The sequence below is a fragment of the Mercenaria mercenaria genome, chromosome 13, assembly GCF_021730395.1.
Source record: "Mercenaria mercenaria strain notata chromosome 13, MADL_Memer_1, whole genome shotgun sequence".
Taxonomy (NCBI): domain Eukaryota; kingdom Metazoa; phylum Mollusca; class Bivalvia; order Venerida; family Veneridae; genus Mercenaria; species Mercenaria mercenaria.
Genome location: NC_069373.1, coordinates 57947616 through 57964906, shown reverse-complemented (window position 1 = coordinate 57964906; position 17291 = coordinate 57947616). Strand labels below are relative to the sequence as shown.

At 35.6% G+C, this 17291-nt stretch overlaps 2 protein-coding genes across 2 annotated transcripts; both read right to left on the bottom strand.

Annotated features, from left to right (window-relative positions):
* Positions 1-460: 460 nt before the first annotated feature.
* Positions 461-6375, bottom strand: LOC123529428 (protein rolling stone-like). The gene is made up of 2 exons (XM_053521932.1): positions 5987-6375; positions 461-2984 (listed from the first exon to the last, which is right to left on the bottom strand). Exons 1-2 carry the CDS (start codon positions 6068-6070, stop codon positions 2142-2144), a joined length of 927 nt encoding a protein of 308 aa, XP_053377907.1. The 5' UTR covers positions 6071-6375; the 3' UTR covers positions 461-2141.
* Positions 6376-8620: 2245 nt separating this feature from the next.
* On the bottom strand, positions 8621-14538 carry LOC123529555 (uncharacterized). Its single transcript, XM_045309925.2, has 2 exons — positions 14314-14538; positions 8621-9817 (listed from the first exon to the last, which is right to left on the bottom strand). The coding sequence occupies exons 1-2, from the start codon at positions 14425-14427 to the stop codon at positions 8966-8968; spliced, it is 966 nt and encodes a 321-aa protein (XP_045165860.2). The 5' UTR covers positions 14428-14538; the 3' UTR covers positions 8621-8965.
* Positions 14539-17291: the final 2753 nt, after the last annotated feature.

Here is a 17291-nt window from a genome sequence, read left to right as displayed (position 1 = left end):
GTGAAAACGCAGAAATAAAACACGCAGAAATTTGTTTCACATTTTTTGGGGCCAAAACGCAGAATATTTTGACCGCAGAAATAACCCGCTATACGGTATATTCATTGACAGAAAGAAAACGTTTGCACCTAAGGTTTCATATTAATGATTTTATACAAAAAATGTGCTTTAAATAAACGCATATATGATACTTTTACACATTTTATATAGAATGTAGAAGGGAAAAATAAAGAAATGATGGCATTATAAATCGTGGTGTGGGTCAATCAAAATAGAGATATAGCATGTGATGAGACAGATGTTGAAAATAGATAAATGTTTGCATCTAAGGATTCTTATTTTCAGTATTCTTTTTATTTGGTAGAATGTACATGTCCTGCTAATTTCTATATGGAAAGTCTGACCGTTATCTATTTTTGGCCGGAGGAATATTCTTCGGAATGTTTTGGCTGACAAAATATCATCTATAAAAGCAGTATTTTATTTTTTCGTATGAAACACACAGACAGAATAATCTAAAAGGAAATAAAGGTCAATGATAAGGTTAGTAACATACATCAAGGACACCTGCAGGCGGATGTAACATGTGCAGATATTGGCTCGACCCAAATGACCTACATAGCATTTCCAGATATCATAAAGGTCACGATCCGGCTTTATGTAGAATATTCGGCTAATACGCTTGGTACCTTCAGATATTACTGTTCAACGCTAGATTTCGAGATTTTGTACCGTATTCAAGCTAGATTATCAGTCAGAAGGTGGTTCAGGTTTAAGTTTATAGCGTGTTAGATATATTTTATACCTTCTATAAAATCAAGAAAGCGGTTCGATTTTGACAGTAACTTATTCCTAAGACGAAAACTGATACCATATATATCGGCATTCGCCAGACGAAATGTGGTACCACTAACATTTTTGTTTCAAACTTTGTAAAGGTAAGTCATGGATAGTGAAGAATATGATATCCGCCAGGTAGGTGTCCGTGACGTAGGTTTCTACTAAAATTTGATAATGAAATAAAGTTCAAAATAACAAAATCCCCTTACTAATATAGTATTACTAAATATGGCTCTTTGATAACGCGTGCTAGTTTCTGAACATTGTGAACTGCGTTCTTTGTGATTTTGAGTCATTCACATCGACTGACCTGTGTAATCACAAAGTTCAGACGATGATGCAATATCGCTTATATATGTGTTACGGAAGAGCATGTTATCTAGAGACTAAAATATGAAATGAATTGATAATTATTTATGTACGTGTATAAGAACGAACCATCTGTGATTTTCCAATTATACATGAAATGACATGTCAAAATCTAAATACAAAAATATTTTATTTACAAATACATGCTGATGCTTCACATTTAAAAACATCGTGATTTATCATGGGTGTTAGTATTTTTGTGACTCAATAATCACTATCTTGTCATTAGGTGTAAGTTATCGCATCTCCGGATCAAAAGCTAAAATGTAAAACTTTGTTGGCGTCAATTCACGTAAGTTTTGACATCATACTAGTATATGGGCTGTCAATCCTTCAGGAATTTGTGAGAAACCCTGGCTTAAAAAAATGAGCATTCACGCCAAAACAACTGTATGTGCGTCATTAAAGCTATTTACAAGGGAGCCTCGATCTAGTGCTTGGCGGTAGATGGAGCTCCAACATTGGCCCTGAACTCCTCTAGCGTCATGCTGTCTGTGATGTTGGTAGGCGGCCGAATCCAATCACTGATGGTCCAAGGAAAGAAATGAAAGCATGTAGATGTCGTTTGTGGCTCTGATCTGGTAGGCCCTGTTTGATCCTCCGGTTAGAGCATCACTTTGTTGTATCGGGGTTCGCAGTACTTAGACTAGGTCGTTCTGGATCTTGAATAGCATAGTAAAGCTGAATTGCAGTGATCACTGATCACGGTTTTGTCGGCGTCAGTTCCTGCAACACCTTCAAATAAGTAATTTAAGATGGCAATTATGATGACTTCAAATATAATGTACCTGCTGACGTCAAATTTTTCGATCGTCGAAAAGATAAATTAGCTGCCCATTTATTTATTTCATTTTTGTTTTTATGACTCTTTGTCTCAATTATTTAATTTCGGCCTCTATGACAGAGATTCTGACTGTATTTTAACCTGTTTGTTATTCTCGACTGGAGATATATAATTTTAAACGATATGCACCAAAATGAGCCAACTGTAACAGTGGTATGCCTACCAGAGTTAAGCCAGCAATCCATATCGCCGTGGTTCCGGGATCATTCCAATCAAGTACACCCGGATACAGCACATTGTTCACGTGGTCAAAACTCCAGTAGATGGCGCTAAATATAAGATAGCACATGCCGTAAATCACGGGGTGAATCACGTGTAATAGGCGAACTGGTCTCGAAGAAAGGCACGTGTCAACAATTACGAGAAAACTGTTTACACCATGCAAGTTAACATCTACAAAATTTGTGTACCCTATAAGAGGGAAAAGAGCTGTAAAGTAGACTAGCGTGACCACAATGGCAAAAACCTGGACCGTATTTCCAAGTACCCAACATATTTTCATAAAAGATGTGATTTCTTCACGCAAATTGTCATTGTCATTATTTTGTGACTTTGCATTGCCGTTTATTTCAATAGGACAGCCGTTAGACATACTTGTTCCATTCAGCTCGGAATTCTTGACACCATTTTCAACAAAAGCAATGTTATTGTATCCTTGTATGGCTTCCTTTTGTGTCTCAGATGATGTGTACAGTATTACCTGGTGCCCACTTTGTCGCAGCTCTCTTCTACAGCACGTGTAGAAGACGACAGCTATGGCCGAAAACAGGAAGTACAAGGTCAACAACAGGTATGTCCACAATGTCAAATACGCCATGAAAGTTGTGTTGCCCTCTTGTGAGAATATGATTACAATGGTGATGAAAAACACCGTCAAATATGCCGCCGCCAAAATCCGGTATATGACGTACACCAATGGATGCCAATTCCACTGAAAGAGAACGAAAATATGTACTGCATTTTTTGTAAACCAAGACTTAGATTTTGATATAATGGGCTTTGATATATTCTACGGAATCCCGTCAGGGCTATATCGCATGTCGTCCGTCGCGCTTTGAGGTCACGCACGACAATACTACACGACATCGCGACAGTGCGACATGGCACACGACAATGCGACGCGACAATGCGAAATATCGCGCTTTTGAAAGGCGACAATGCGACACGACATTACGATATTATTGTCGTCTATCGCTTCGCATTGTCGCGATGTCGCGTCGCATTGCCGTGTGTCGTATTGCGTTGTCGCGATGTCGTGTTGCATAGTCGTGCGTCGACCTTAAAGCGCGACGGACGACATACGACATGGCCCTAACAGGATTCCGTAGTATACTCATTTTCAACTGTTGTGAATACAGTTACTCTATATCCTATGTCCAATGCCATGAAATTTTTGTCTATAAAATATGGAATAAGAGATTTTTTCAAAGATTATATTCTTTATTATAATCAGTGTAGTAGCGGGTCTACCTTTTTACACAGATTTAGAATTTGGTATTTTGTATGCATGAGCAACAAGATATAGTTGTCAATATTCGGACCCAGGTTAAATGTTTGCTTTTTTTCTACTTCTATATTCGTTGTTTGTTTTTACTTATTTTGACTATCACTGCCATGTCTCGCCACCTTGTGATCTTGACAAATGTTTATGTTCTAAATGCAGACCAAATGTCACTCTATTTGGACTCATAAACTTCGTTATTCTTATCTTTATATACCAGACTTATCCATTAAAACTAGGTTAGTTAATGTTCTACACGATAAATTATAAAGACGACAGAGGAATTCGTCCTTGGTATTTCAAAATTGCCCATGGAGTGTTTTAAATCCATTTGGGGATATGGTAAATCAAAGATCAAGCGGCATTTGAAAAAAAAAACCATGATAGCAATATATTATAATTTTATTTTAGTTTTAATAACTAGACAACACTTTGGCATATAGTAAATCTTCATAGGATTTTCCTCTGTGGAACATAAGCATACTGTTTTCATGGTCAGTAGGTCAAAGGGCAATGTTACTTTGAACTCGAAGCTGAAAACGATCTGTAAAAAGTAATGTGCTTCCATTAGGTAGCGTTTTGAGTTTATAACAGTATCCCAACTTCGTTATCTTATATCTCGTTTCTTGTATTAACATTTTTTCTATCTCATTCCCACAACAAAGCGTCTATAGTACGCTTTTCTTTAAAATACACATAGGTAACTCTGTGAAAAAAAAAGTTTTGAAAAAAGAATTTTCAAGTTCTCTATCAAAAAGTCCATGGGCAGTAAACACATATATTTAAGATATTTTCAATCCAGTAAACCTTTTTAAAAACTTCCTCACCAACTTTTCTTGAACAATTCTATATACATGTCTATATTAATGTATTATGAAGTACCATAACAGGGAAGGTAAGTAATACTGGGCATAATCCTTAAACCCGCTACAGTTGGTCCCATAATGAGATGACCATTAGGTCATTCTCTCGATTCATTTAACGGTAATCTACCTGATTGCATGTGAACTACTTCGTATCTAGTTAGATGGCCTTATATGCCTTCTTATCTGGGAATATAAACAAATATCTGGGGTCAGACAGAAATTTCAATGAATTTACTATCTAGCCTTGGAGTGCCCTAAATCATATGACATAAATGCCCTACTGATATAGTTAAAATATGTTTGTTTATACATGCTTGTCGATAAAAGGAAAAATCTTAAAACTGACGCCTACTTTAGAGACATAAAAAACGACATTAATCAACTGCACGTTGAAACTAAGGTTACCGTATGAAGCAGTTGGTATGTTCCAGCCTTAGATGCAAATTGATCATGGTCAAAATTTTAAAATAATTGTTGTCTCAAAACTGACGGCCCTGATTTTCCTTCGAAATAACATTTAATGCAGATTTGGGTTATGATGCTCTAAAATAGAAGTTCATGCATTGTTCTGAGTTGACCTTTACGGATTTAGTGTCCTGGGTCTTCGGGCAAATGTCAAAACAACAGAGGTCTTATTGAAAAGAAACGTATTTGGTAGATACTAATCATACTTGGCTTTGATACGCTGGATAGGTAGGGGAGAGGTGTGTGTGTGCCAGGCACTGTCACTATGCTTATTTTAGACTTACTCTGACACCAGGCATGATAGGGAAATGTTTTGGAAAACTGGCTCATATTTTTGTGAATCAATGTTTCACTATTTAGAGATATTGTTTCTGAATTTTACGAAAAGTAACATATAGATGACTACAATAAGCTTTATTTCTTTCAAGTCTCTGTATTTATGTAATTTCTGCCGAATTAAGAGAAGACGGTTTCAAGCCAACTTGCGGAAAGTCTAGAAAAAAACTGGCATCATTCTGCAGCAGCTTTCCGTGAAACTCCGGTCAAGCTGAGAGTACAGATGTACATGTGCCGTACACGCGATTTAATGGCTTGCTCTCAAAATTGGTTAAAAATGCTGTTTTAAAAACTAACATGTATTGTAGCAAATATCCATTTTGTATGCAGAAACAGTTTTCGAAGAAAGTATTATTTCTAAAATTATTTCAAAATCCGAAATCCAACGTGATTGTATACCCAGGTGTACATATTGCCGTTACATGGGTTATGATGATGTACACATGCTTAAGAGAACCGTTCCAATTATTTCCGGGCATATATATTCCCTACTTCATGTGTAGGTAAAGAATGAATACCAAATACATGTATATAGACTGAATTCAAACTTGAGCTAAAGACTGACATTTAATCAAATACCACAACTGTTTAAACATGCTTTGAAAGGTAACCGTTTATATGAAGTGCAACTGTACCCGTTTGAGAAAAGACTATAATTTTCCCTTCGCAATAATTGCTGTAAGGATATATGTTGATATATTTTGTCTTTCAAACAGACGGTCGATAAACAGTTAAATAGATCATAGAAAATAATAAATTACTTACTTGACAAGATATGAAGTCTTCACGACGGTTGTGAGATAATCCGAAATGTGCCAACCTGAATTCCTCCTTAAATATATCACACATTTCTATTTCTGTTAATTATATGTAAAAAAAATCCTTTACAATTAAATTTTGAATGTTTCGTTAGAAATTTATACAATTTAGGCAACGATGAGAGTTAATTTCCATGTGTGTGATTTTCTTTCAAGTACCCCATACGACAATCAAGGTTGAAATGACGAAATCTTTCAGATAAGGCGGTTTAATAAAATTTATATAAAAGCTTGTATGTTTGTATTAATGTAGGATAGTAAGTGAATATGGATCAAAATGACCGTATCTCCTTTCTGTGCATATTAATACCTAATTTTCTTATCTTTTTTTGCAATTCTTTCAGTTTTGTGCGCTTTAAAGCTATTCATAATACTACTGTCAGACACTGATGTACTAATTGGAGACATTTTAACGTTGTCTGCATAGAGACAAAAAAAAAAACAACAAAAAACAAAAAAAAAAAAAAACAAAAAAAACAAAAACACCGATAATTATATTTTTCAAAATAAAGGAATAGCAAAAGTTTCAAAGACAGCTACATGGGTTAGTTTCACACTATATATCTCTACAATTAGCTAGTTCAGCTGTTACGGCCTTTTTTCGTACGTGAAAGCAAAACTGGTCATTAGGGATGGCCGATGTCCCACAATAGACTTTCGCTGGGATCATATCAATTAAATTCTTTCGGGTGGATTCTGTTGTGTAATTGTCACAGGATGGACCACATGACTTTGACACAAATATAGCCATATCCCGATAATGTACTATTTTTGGCAATCGCTATTGTGACATGCGTTTAAATCGTTTAACAAACTGGTATAATATAACATTTCAACTTGAAATAAAGTAAGGACATTAATCTGGCGAGAAAGGTAGGTAGTCACGAATTAAAATGTGATTCGTATCCCAAAGTAAAAGGCCCGTTAAAAGTTGAATCTGTCTTACAGATGTTTAAGTGTGAGACTAATCTCATCCAGAGAAGCTAAAAGGGAGATAGTGTTTTAAAAATAATATTAAGATCATGTGCACTCCATTACTCATATCTATAGGTAGAAGCCGTTGTGCAGATGGGAGGGGTGTCTCCCAACTTATAAAACTGCGTGGCCCACAACAAACTTCAACACAGTGTTACGTCCCCTTATCGGTATAGTAGATTTTTGCGTTGAGGTTGCTTTGGGACACTGTCTTTTGCCCCAAAAGAGTTATTTTCATCACAAAAATGGTGAAAAGGGTTTAAAAAGAAATATATTTTTAAGGACAGCCTTCTTATAATTAATAAATGGCAACCAATTCTATAATCTGTAGCTATAGAAGGGAGTTTTTTTGTTTGACTTTTCAAATATTTTGAGGAACAATAGGATAGCGTCTCACTCCTCGCCCCACCCCTCAGTTCCCTTATTTTGAATATAAATATACTGCTGCTCAAATGTAGCTGTTTATCTTTGTATTTGGTTGGTTAAATTCCACTTATCAGCCGAAAAATGAAATACTGTACCAAAATGAAATATGGACATAAGTTTATGTAAAGGCAAAAAGTTAAGGTTTTATGGTGCTATATTTATTATCTGTCTTTGTATTAAAGTATCAAGTTACACACGAGAATCGAAACTACTGTCTTAACAATTTCAAACGAGTAAAGATTTGAATGCAAGAAGGGAAATCATTTTGTCATTATTCAAGACAGAGTAAAGGTTTTTGTACATATCACATCTGTCATTGTTTGTTTCAGTGACGTCAAAGATTTTTTTTCTTAAATGTAGCAGAGGACGGGACAAAATTTTAATATGATTTCAGTACAGACATAAACCACATCCTCTCTCCTCCCCAACCCCACGTACACAACCGCGGCACTTCGTTAAATTGTAAAAATTGTTACTCGGAAGTATATTTCCTCCTTCAGTTGTTTAGTATGATCTTTGTCATTCCAGGGCGCTAAAGCTCGTCTGTTCTCATGTTTGCCATGTACTGTGAAGTCCTCGGATAGGCAAGCGTAAGGAATTATAAAAGTTTGTCCGGTCTAACACCTTTAACAAATTATACCCCCAAAAATGTTTCTGTTGTCTTCAAATGTAAGTCATTTGTGTTAATAAATAGTGACATATGTATATAACCACCAGACAGTATCAATTTGATTAATTAATTACATGTAAATGTATAACAGTGTCCATTCATTACCTTTACCTGACAAAATATTTGGCAGCCATCTTTAACGCCATTTTGGATATCATTGATGCCCCGCAGAAATGTCCTCTGCATCCTATAATGTCATTAGTTAGGTACAGTTTAGCGTATCATTATAAGAACCATACCATTTAGCGCCAGGCTTTATCCATTATCAAGCTTTATAAGCAGAGATTTGATATTTTGGCGCCTGTTTTGGATGTTATCTGGAATAACAGATAATCTAGTGGATACCATATAAGATATGTTCAGTTTTTTGCAGCATTTCATGGTCAATGAATGGTTAACTACTTTGATTGTATATTAGTCTATCGCAAGGGGAAGAACGTGTTTACGGGGGTTTGAGGAAAATAATAGGATTGCTGGTCTTACTCACACACCCAGACACACGTACACCATACCATAAGCACTCAGGACTACGCAAATATAACTGTTCATCACTGTATTAAGTTTCGTTTTTTAATTTCAATTTATTAAACGGTGAAAAAATAGGCAAAGATATAAAATCGTTTTATAAAAATGCAAAACAAGGCTATAGTTCTATTTATCATCTGTTTTTGTATAGAGTTTCAAGAAAACACCAAAGAACGGGGCAAATGTGAGTCCAGTACATTCTCAAACAAACCGCTCGCCACAACATCTCCCCGCATCCACCAAACAACTTCCCTCCGTATACCCAATCCCTGCCAAACTGGTTTGATCAGGGTGTAACTGTTTTTTAATGTTCTCTGTGCAATTGTGCATTCAGAGTATGTAGCGGTGGTAAATATTCAGTCTTAAACGGTAGGCACCAAAATATATCAACTGTAATAAAGGGGCAACAACAAGTGCTAAGGCCACAATCCATATGAAAGTAGTTCCGGGATAGTTCCAATCAAGTACACCCGGATATAATACATTATTCACGTGATCAAAACTCCAGTAGATGGCGCTGAATATAACATAGCACATGCCGTAAATCAATGGGTGAATTAGGTGTAACAAACGGACTGGTCTCGCAGAAATGCACGTGTCAATTATGACAAGAAACGAGTTAACACCATGCAAGTTGATATCCCAGAAACTCGTGTGACCTATGGCAGGATAAAGGACTATAAAGTAAACAAGAGAGACAATTATTGCAAACACTTGCAAAGTATTTCCAAGAACCCATGCTGCTTTCATTGGTATTGTAATTACATCATGATTTGTTGAGCTGGTGCCTTCCTGGTTGGGATAACTTGGTATATGTCCATTGTTAACATTGTCATGAGCATCTCTACTAGGTGATATTTCACTTCTGTTGGTTTTCTGTAAATTGACACTGCCAGACATTTCTTCGTTTGAGATACAACCATATGTGTGTTCGCCGGATCTATTTTCTGCAAACGCCAATGACTCCGACTCGTGCTGATGGCCCACGTGTCCTCTGCACGTGTAAAAGACTGCGTTAAAAGCGGAAAACAGAAAATTAAAGGTCAGCACCAGATACGTCCACGTGGTGAGATATGCCATATCATTGCTCATCCCTGTTGAAAGTATGTAGAGAATGAACGCTGATGTGTAGAGAGCAATAGATACCCGGTACACTTGGAATACAGCATGCTTCCATTGCCACTGAAATAGTTAAGACAGAAACAAGTGTGTGCAAAGTAGGTACATAATAAACAAGAGGGCCAAAATGGCCCACCTGTTACCATTGCACTTAAAGAGAATTCCTATAGTTATTTTTTCTTTCATAGATTTTTTTAATTCACATATATGATAGGAAAATGTGTGCTGAAAACAATGAACAAATAAAAACAATAGGTCACCAGGCTTGTTTTTGTGAAAAATTGTTTTGAACACACCCACTGTTGCTGAAACTGCTAGCGATTTTTCAACATTTTCATAATTTTCTGCTTTTGTATAAATACCAACCAAAATAACATCAAGACAGCACAATAAAGTGTTTTCTTTTTACAGATTTTATCATATACTTATTTGATATTATAGTCATATTCGTAATACTCTATCCTTACAATAATGGGTACAAATGAAAAAAAAAATATTGTTTCATATTTACTTTTGTGAACATTTTTCAGTGAAAAATACCCATAGTGAAGAATATTCTTTTAAATTTTGAAAAAAATTCTTTCATAGAATTTGTTCCTATTTTTCTTGTGTATAGATAATTGTATTGTGAGCATACAAATGGCTAAAAATGTATGGGTCATGTTTATGTTAAGACCGCTAGAATACAACACCTGTTCGGACGGAAAATGGCGCGAACCTGGCCAAATTGATTACATGTATGTCTGCTAGAAGTTAAAAAAAAGTTTTTAAAATTCTTAATTCTTTCTATAATTGAATACTACATACTATGAAAGGTGATATTGTCTTATCGGTACTAAGTCAATTATCTTACATTATATGAACAACACTGTCTTTGTACCAAAATGCGATTTGAAAACACAACCACAAAAATAGCAAGATACCTGTCAGGCATGGTACTTGTCAGTACAACATAAACCAGTATCAACATTTGATTACTGATAAAACTTATCAAAATGTTATTTCATTCAAGATTCCTCATATTCTGTAACATGTTTCAACAAATGTTGACTTCAGTTCAGTTTTCCATAGAAAGTGTCGGCTGCGCAGAAAGATGCGCATAAAAAACTATCGGAATTCCCTTTAAGGACTAGAAGGTCAAAAAATCATAATCAAGATCAATCAAAAGAATTATGAGAAAATATAGTTGAAATTTTCTTAAAGTTGCTTCAAATAAAATTATTTTCAAATCAGGCCAGTAGTTTCATGCCCGAAGGATTACATCGAGCAAAATTTTGACAGATAAAGCCCAAAGGACAGGAACAACAAAGGGAAGAAATTAAAAATAAATCAAAGTACTCAGAAAAAATATCTAAGTCCAAAGGACAGGAACAACAAAGGGCGAAATTTAACCAAAAAGAAATAAAAAAATTCTTACAATGTACAGATATGTCAAAATACACCGAAAAATTGGAGGTACCATCCATGTTGTACCACAAAAAAGTCGTCTCGGTTTTTCCCTACGGCCAATAATAATAAAGTTACTTAATAAGCTATTTATAGTAACATAAAAGGGCAGTAACTGAAAAAAATTATTGTATGTCAACAAAAGAAGGATCTACCAAATAAAAACAAGAGCACTGCACTCGACACAAATGCAGAGCAATATACACACAAAACAAAGTCATATGACCTTTGACCCCTAAGTGTGACCTTGATCTTTAAGTGAGCCATCCAAATGCGCTCTGCACATTGTTTCGATGAGGTGAACATTTGTGTCAGGTTTCTTTGAAATCCTTCAAGGGGTTCATAAGTTACAGAGCAGAAGGGAAATTGCTAACCAACAGACATACAGACTGACAGACACCAAGGCGATAACATAATATGTCCCTTCGGGCGTATAAAAAGGAATCAAGATCTTATGGTGATACAATTTGTGTGCAAATTTGGTTAAAATCAAATATTTAATGAAGCTGCTATTATGCCGAAAAGGTCTAAATAGCTAATTTTGGCCCTTTCAGTGGCCGTAACTCTGGAACCCATAATGGGATCTGGCCGGTTCAAGAAAAGAATCAAGACCTTATGGTGACACAAGTTTTGTGCAAGTTTGATTAAATTCAAATCATAAATGAAGCTGCTATATTGTGCAGACAATGTCAAAATAGCTAATTCTGGCCCTTTCAGGGGCCATAGCTCTGGAACCCATAATGGAATCTAACCATTTCAAGAAAGGAACCAACATCTTGGTTCGATACAAGTTGTGTGCAAGTTTGGTTAAAATCAAATCATAAATGAAGCTGCTATTGTGCAGACAAGGTCAAAAAAGCTAATTTTGGCCCTTTCAGGGGCCATAACTCTGGAACCCGTTATGGGATCTGGTCAGTTCAAGAAAGGACCGAGATCTTATAGTGACACAAGTTTTGTGCAAGTTTGATTAAAATCAAATCATAAATGAAGCTGCTATGGTGCAGACAAGGTCAAAATAGCTAATTTTGGCCCTTTTAGGGGCCATAACTCTGGAACACATAATGGGATTTGGTCGGTTCAAGAAAGGAACTGAGATCTTATGGTGACACAAGTTTTCTGCAAGTTTAATTAAATTCAAATCATAAATGACGCTGCTATTGTGCAGACAAGGTCAAAATAGCTAATTTTGGCCCTTTCAGGGGCCATAACTCTGGAACCAATAAAGGAATCTGGCCAGTTGAAGAAAGGAACCAAGATCTTATGGTGACACAAATTGTGTGCAAGTTTGGTAAATTCAAATCATAAATGAAGCTGCTATTGTGCAGACAATGTCAAAATAGCTAATTCTGGCCCTTTCAGGGGCCATAACTCTGGAACCCATGAAGGAATCTGGCCAGTTCAAGAAAAGAACCAAGATCTCACGGTGATACAAGTTGTGTGCAAGTTTGGTAAAAATCAAATCATAAATGAAGCTGCTATTGTGCAGACAAGGTCAAAATAGCTAATTTTGGCCCTTCAGGGGCCATAACTCTGGAACCCATAATTGGATCTGGCCGGTTCAAGAAAGGAACCAAGATCTTATGGTGATACAAGTTGTGTGCAAGTTTGGTTAAAATAAAATCATAAATGAAACCACTATCGTGCAGACAAGAAATTGTTGACACACAAAAATAGCAAATTCTGGCCCTTTAAGGGGCAATAACTCTAGAACCCATGATGGGATCCGGCCAGCTTTCGAAAGGAACTGAGATATCATACCAATACAAGTTTTGTACAAGTTTGTTCAAAATTGCTTACAAAATGTGGTCTCTATCTTGTTCACAAGAAATTGTGGACGGACGGACGACGGACGAAGTGTGATCACAAAAGCTCACTCTGTCATTACGTGACAGGTGAGCTAAAAATGATTTACATTACTACACACCAACAGACAATTTCGTTTAATTTCTGTTATTTTTTCTCGGTTATTTTCATGAAAACTTATCATGTTTGGTACCAAAATTTAAATCAGTTCGTAAACAAATTGGTGTGCATTTTAGATTTTGAGTTATACCTGAGAGTTAGTGTATGAAAAAATGAAACAAAAACGTCGGGGATTTTTTTGAAATATTTAAACTTAAAAAGTGCACACTTTCTTTCTTTTGGAACTGAGTATATATCGGTAAATATGTCATACTGTGGTGAAAGCAAAACCGGAAAGGATACGAATTTCTTTTTGCCACTGGCCGTTTCATTTGTTTGTTGTTGTGTTGTTGTTTTTTTTTTTGTTGTTGTTGTTTTTTTTGTCATCGTTTGACCCCAATTGATACAGTATAAAACTTGACTTAGAATTTATATGATCTGACATTCTGATCGTGTGTCAAAACGATCAGGTTGAAAATGTGGCTTGCTGAGATGGTAATAAGGGTTTTTATAAAATTTGACATAGTGACTTGAAAATGTTATAGATTTTATGAAGACGAAACATTAATACTTACCTAGTGTCTTACTCCTGAGTGACCTACTTTCATAAGGACAAACTTCTAGTAAAGGTTAATGTAGGTCAGGTAGAAATAGGGGCCTCTTAAGAGTAAGTAATGTTTTCCTATGAGTTAACCTAGTGTCCTATATGTTGACCCCAGATAACCTAGTTTCAAGCTTGGTCTAGATTATATGAAGACAAACATGCTGACAAAGTTTATGTGAACTATACCTTTTTTTATGATTTTAAGCTAGTGAAATATATTTAGGCTCCATCTGACCCAGATGCAAGCTTTTTCTAAATTATATAAACAGAAACATTCTGACCATGTTTCATGTAGACAACTTATAGAGTGCTTAGTCTATGACTTTATTCATGGCGTGTTCTTTTTCGTCCCAGATGATACAGTGTTCAACTCGTCCGAGATTTTTGAGGTAAACATTCTACGTTTCATTAAGATATGACAAAAATGTGACTTTACAGTAAATTGGTGACGAAGAAGGAATACGCACTATGATGTTGGCTGGTGGACAAAGGGTGACCACAGTAGATCGCCATGACCATCTTGTGCTCGCGAGTAAACAACTGTTTTTTAATGTTAATCTAGATGCTTGTCAAAGAAAACAATTAAAATTTACAAACAAAACAGTACCTGAGCAAAAATAAAGTCATCTCTACTGTGGTGCGACAGGCTAAAATGAGCCAATTTAAATTCCTTGCGTAAAACACTGCACATTATTTTCGTCGGCGTTCGCGGACAAATCATATGTACGTAAAAATATTTTTTTTTTTACATTTTGAAATTACATACTTGAGATAAAGCTAAATCTCAAGGATGTTAGTTATATCACAACATGTACATATAACAGGATACAGTTAGGTAGGTTGATTTCATGCGAGATACGATGATAAGTTCTAACATATTTTGATAAAATTTTGATAACATGAAATAAGAATACAGACATTATCAATCGTGTTTTGCCATTTTAAGCATCAAGGTTGGTATTTTTGATATTGGTATGTACAATTCATTTGACCTGTCAAAATTTGTTCCCGGCTTTCATTATATTCTGTTCACGCCTATATAAGATTAACATGAAAGCCAAAAAAATGTTTTGACAGGTCAAGTTGATAATACATTCTTACACGACCAGCAAATAACCTACATACATGTAGAGCAAAATCTATCTCGGGTTATTCTGCAATAAACCACTCGCGTGCAATGACGTCATCCGATCCAGGCGCGTGACACGGTCGTAAAAAGTAGTTACCATTTTTCTAACACTTTTGATACTAGTTTGTCGTGTTAAAATCGAAATAATAAGTTCCCAAGGGTGATTTATTGTAGAATAACCCGAGCTTTTCGTTCTTATGCGAAACAATATATCACGGAGGCCGATAAACCACGTTTGGGAACTTATTATTTCTTAAATACCATAACATATATTTAGATCTATATCAGTTATCACAAATTGATATCACTATTTGAAAATAAATGTTCATTTAACCTTTACCCTGCTAAATTTCTAAAATGGACTGGTCTTTCATTCAATTTGGGGAGTACCATTCTTTATTTGAAGGGGTGTTCACTGAAAATTTATTGACCGAGTAGTGAACTGTGCAGACCATGATCTGTCTGAACGGATGTTCAGACTGGTCTTGGTGGATGTGCAGACTGGTCTTGGTCTGCACTAGTCGCAAAGGCAGAAACACTTGCCGCTATCTATTGTATTAGGAGCTCAATATTTATATTTTAACTATTTTATCACAGGTGGCATTACAGTAGTTACACTCAAGAAAATTAAAAACACAGCACCAGTTCATAGCAAATATTTCATTCTTCCAACTTGTACGCAAATATTTTGATACACATTTTTAATTGTTAATTATATACAGTGTAAGACCTAAAAAATTAGTTTCGTTTGTGTTACCTGATGCGAGACCATTGTGGTGCAGCTCGTGTTCTAATTAATGTTATACAAAATCCATAGCACGTATTTTCAAGTGAATATAATTAGTTTTTAATTACATGGTGAAGCTGATTACAAATTCTAGAAATCACCACTTCTTCGAAGATGTATGACTTGTAAAATTAAACACACATGAAAATCGTTTTTTGACTTTTAGTATTATCAGAAATAGGCGTCTCTGTCAGAAATAGGCGTCTCTGTCAGAAATCGCGCATGACATCAACATGTCCACGTTTTTTTTTTTTTAAATATATCAACATCATGTACAAAAGTGTTTTGAAACATAACAAGAGCTGTCAGTGGACAGCGCGCTCGACTATTCTCAGTGCTTGATACTGATTGTATAATATAAGCAATGAGTAAAACTTTAACATTACAATAAGCATATTCTAAGTCGAAATGGGGCCATAATTCAGTCAAAATGCTTGATAGAGTTGCCTCCTCCTTTTTACAGACTGGGGTCATGATGGTTAACAAGTATGCAAAATATGAAAGCAATATCTCAATGGACTTTGAAAATATATGGGGTGGTACGCAAACTTTAACATTTATTCTAAATCGAAAAGGGGCCATAATTCAGTCAAATTACTTGTTAGAGTTGCCTTCTCCTTTTTACAGACTGGGGACCTGATGGTAAATAAGTATGCAAAATATGAAAGCAATATCTCAATGGGCTTTGAAAATATTTGGGGTGGTACGCAAACTTTAACATTTGTGTGACGCTCACGCTAACGCTCACGATCACGCTCACGCCGACGCCGGGGCGAGTAGGATAGCTCTCCTATTCTTCGAATAGTGGAGCTAAAAATCAATTCAAACAGTGACTGTGGCTTTCCTTTTGTTCCGGTGTTTTATTTAATAACTGACATGCAGTCTGAAGATAATAAATATTGTTCCCGCATCTCCTAAACTGCTCTTCAGGTTTGATCCAGTAGCCTAGGTTTTGACAGCAGATTCCCAGTTTCAGACTTTATATAGATTTGTTAACTGGCCAGGTTTTATGAAAATCAGAGAAAATATGTGACAGCTAGTGTCTCGTGGTATAACATTATACTCTTGCATTTCCATGTTAATTATACATGAATAGCATGCGAAAAATGGAGAAATTCAAGCATCTAGTTACAAAATGACAGTGACATACTACATTAGGCCAAGACAATGTTTAATTAGTGTCTAAACATTTTATAGAATGAATGTAGCAGTATGCACAGTATTTCATGTACTGCGTTTAGACCACTCTTTTTCAACAGGGTAAGACAATTATTCATATATGTTCTTAAAACTATACTGAAAAGAGATCGACTGAATTGCAAATGAAGTTCAGAACATATTAATTGTAGGGAAGGCCTAAATTGTCCGCCTGTCACCTTGTAGAAGAAATGTATTATACCAGTATTATCAGTAGGATTTTCTCGAGAAGTCGGTCACTTGGTTGAGGTGTGTCATGAAGTTTTATTTTTCCTGTAACCCTAGTGACCTAGATTTTTTTACCCAAATACGACACATTAATGAATACACCAAACCACTAAAAAAACATTCTTACAAAGTTTCATGTACATCCGGCCCAAATGTTGCCTATAGCATTAACATTTAACCTAGTGACAAAGTTTTTACCCCTAACAACAATTTTTAGGTCTGGCCTTGACCTGAAGAAAAGTAA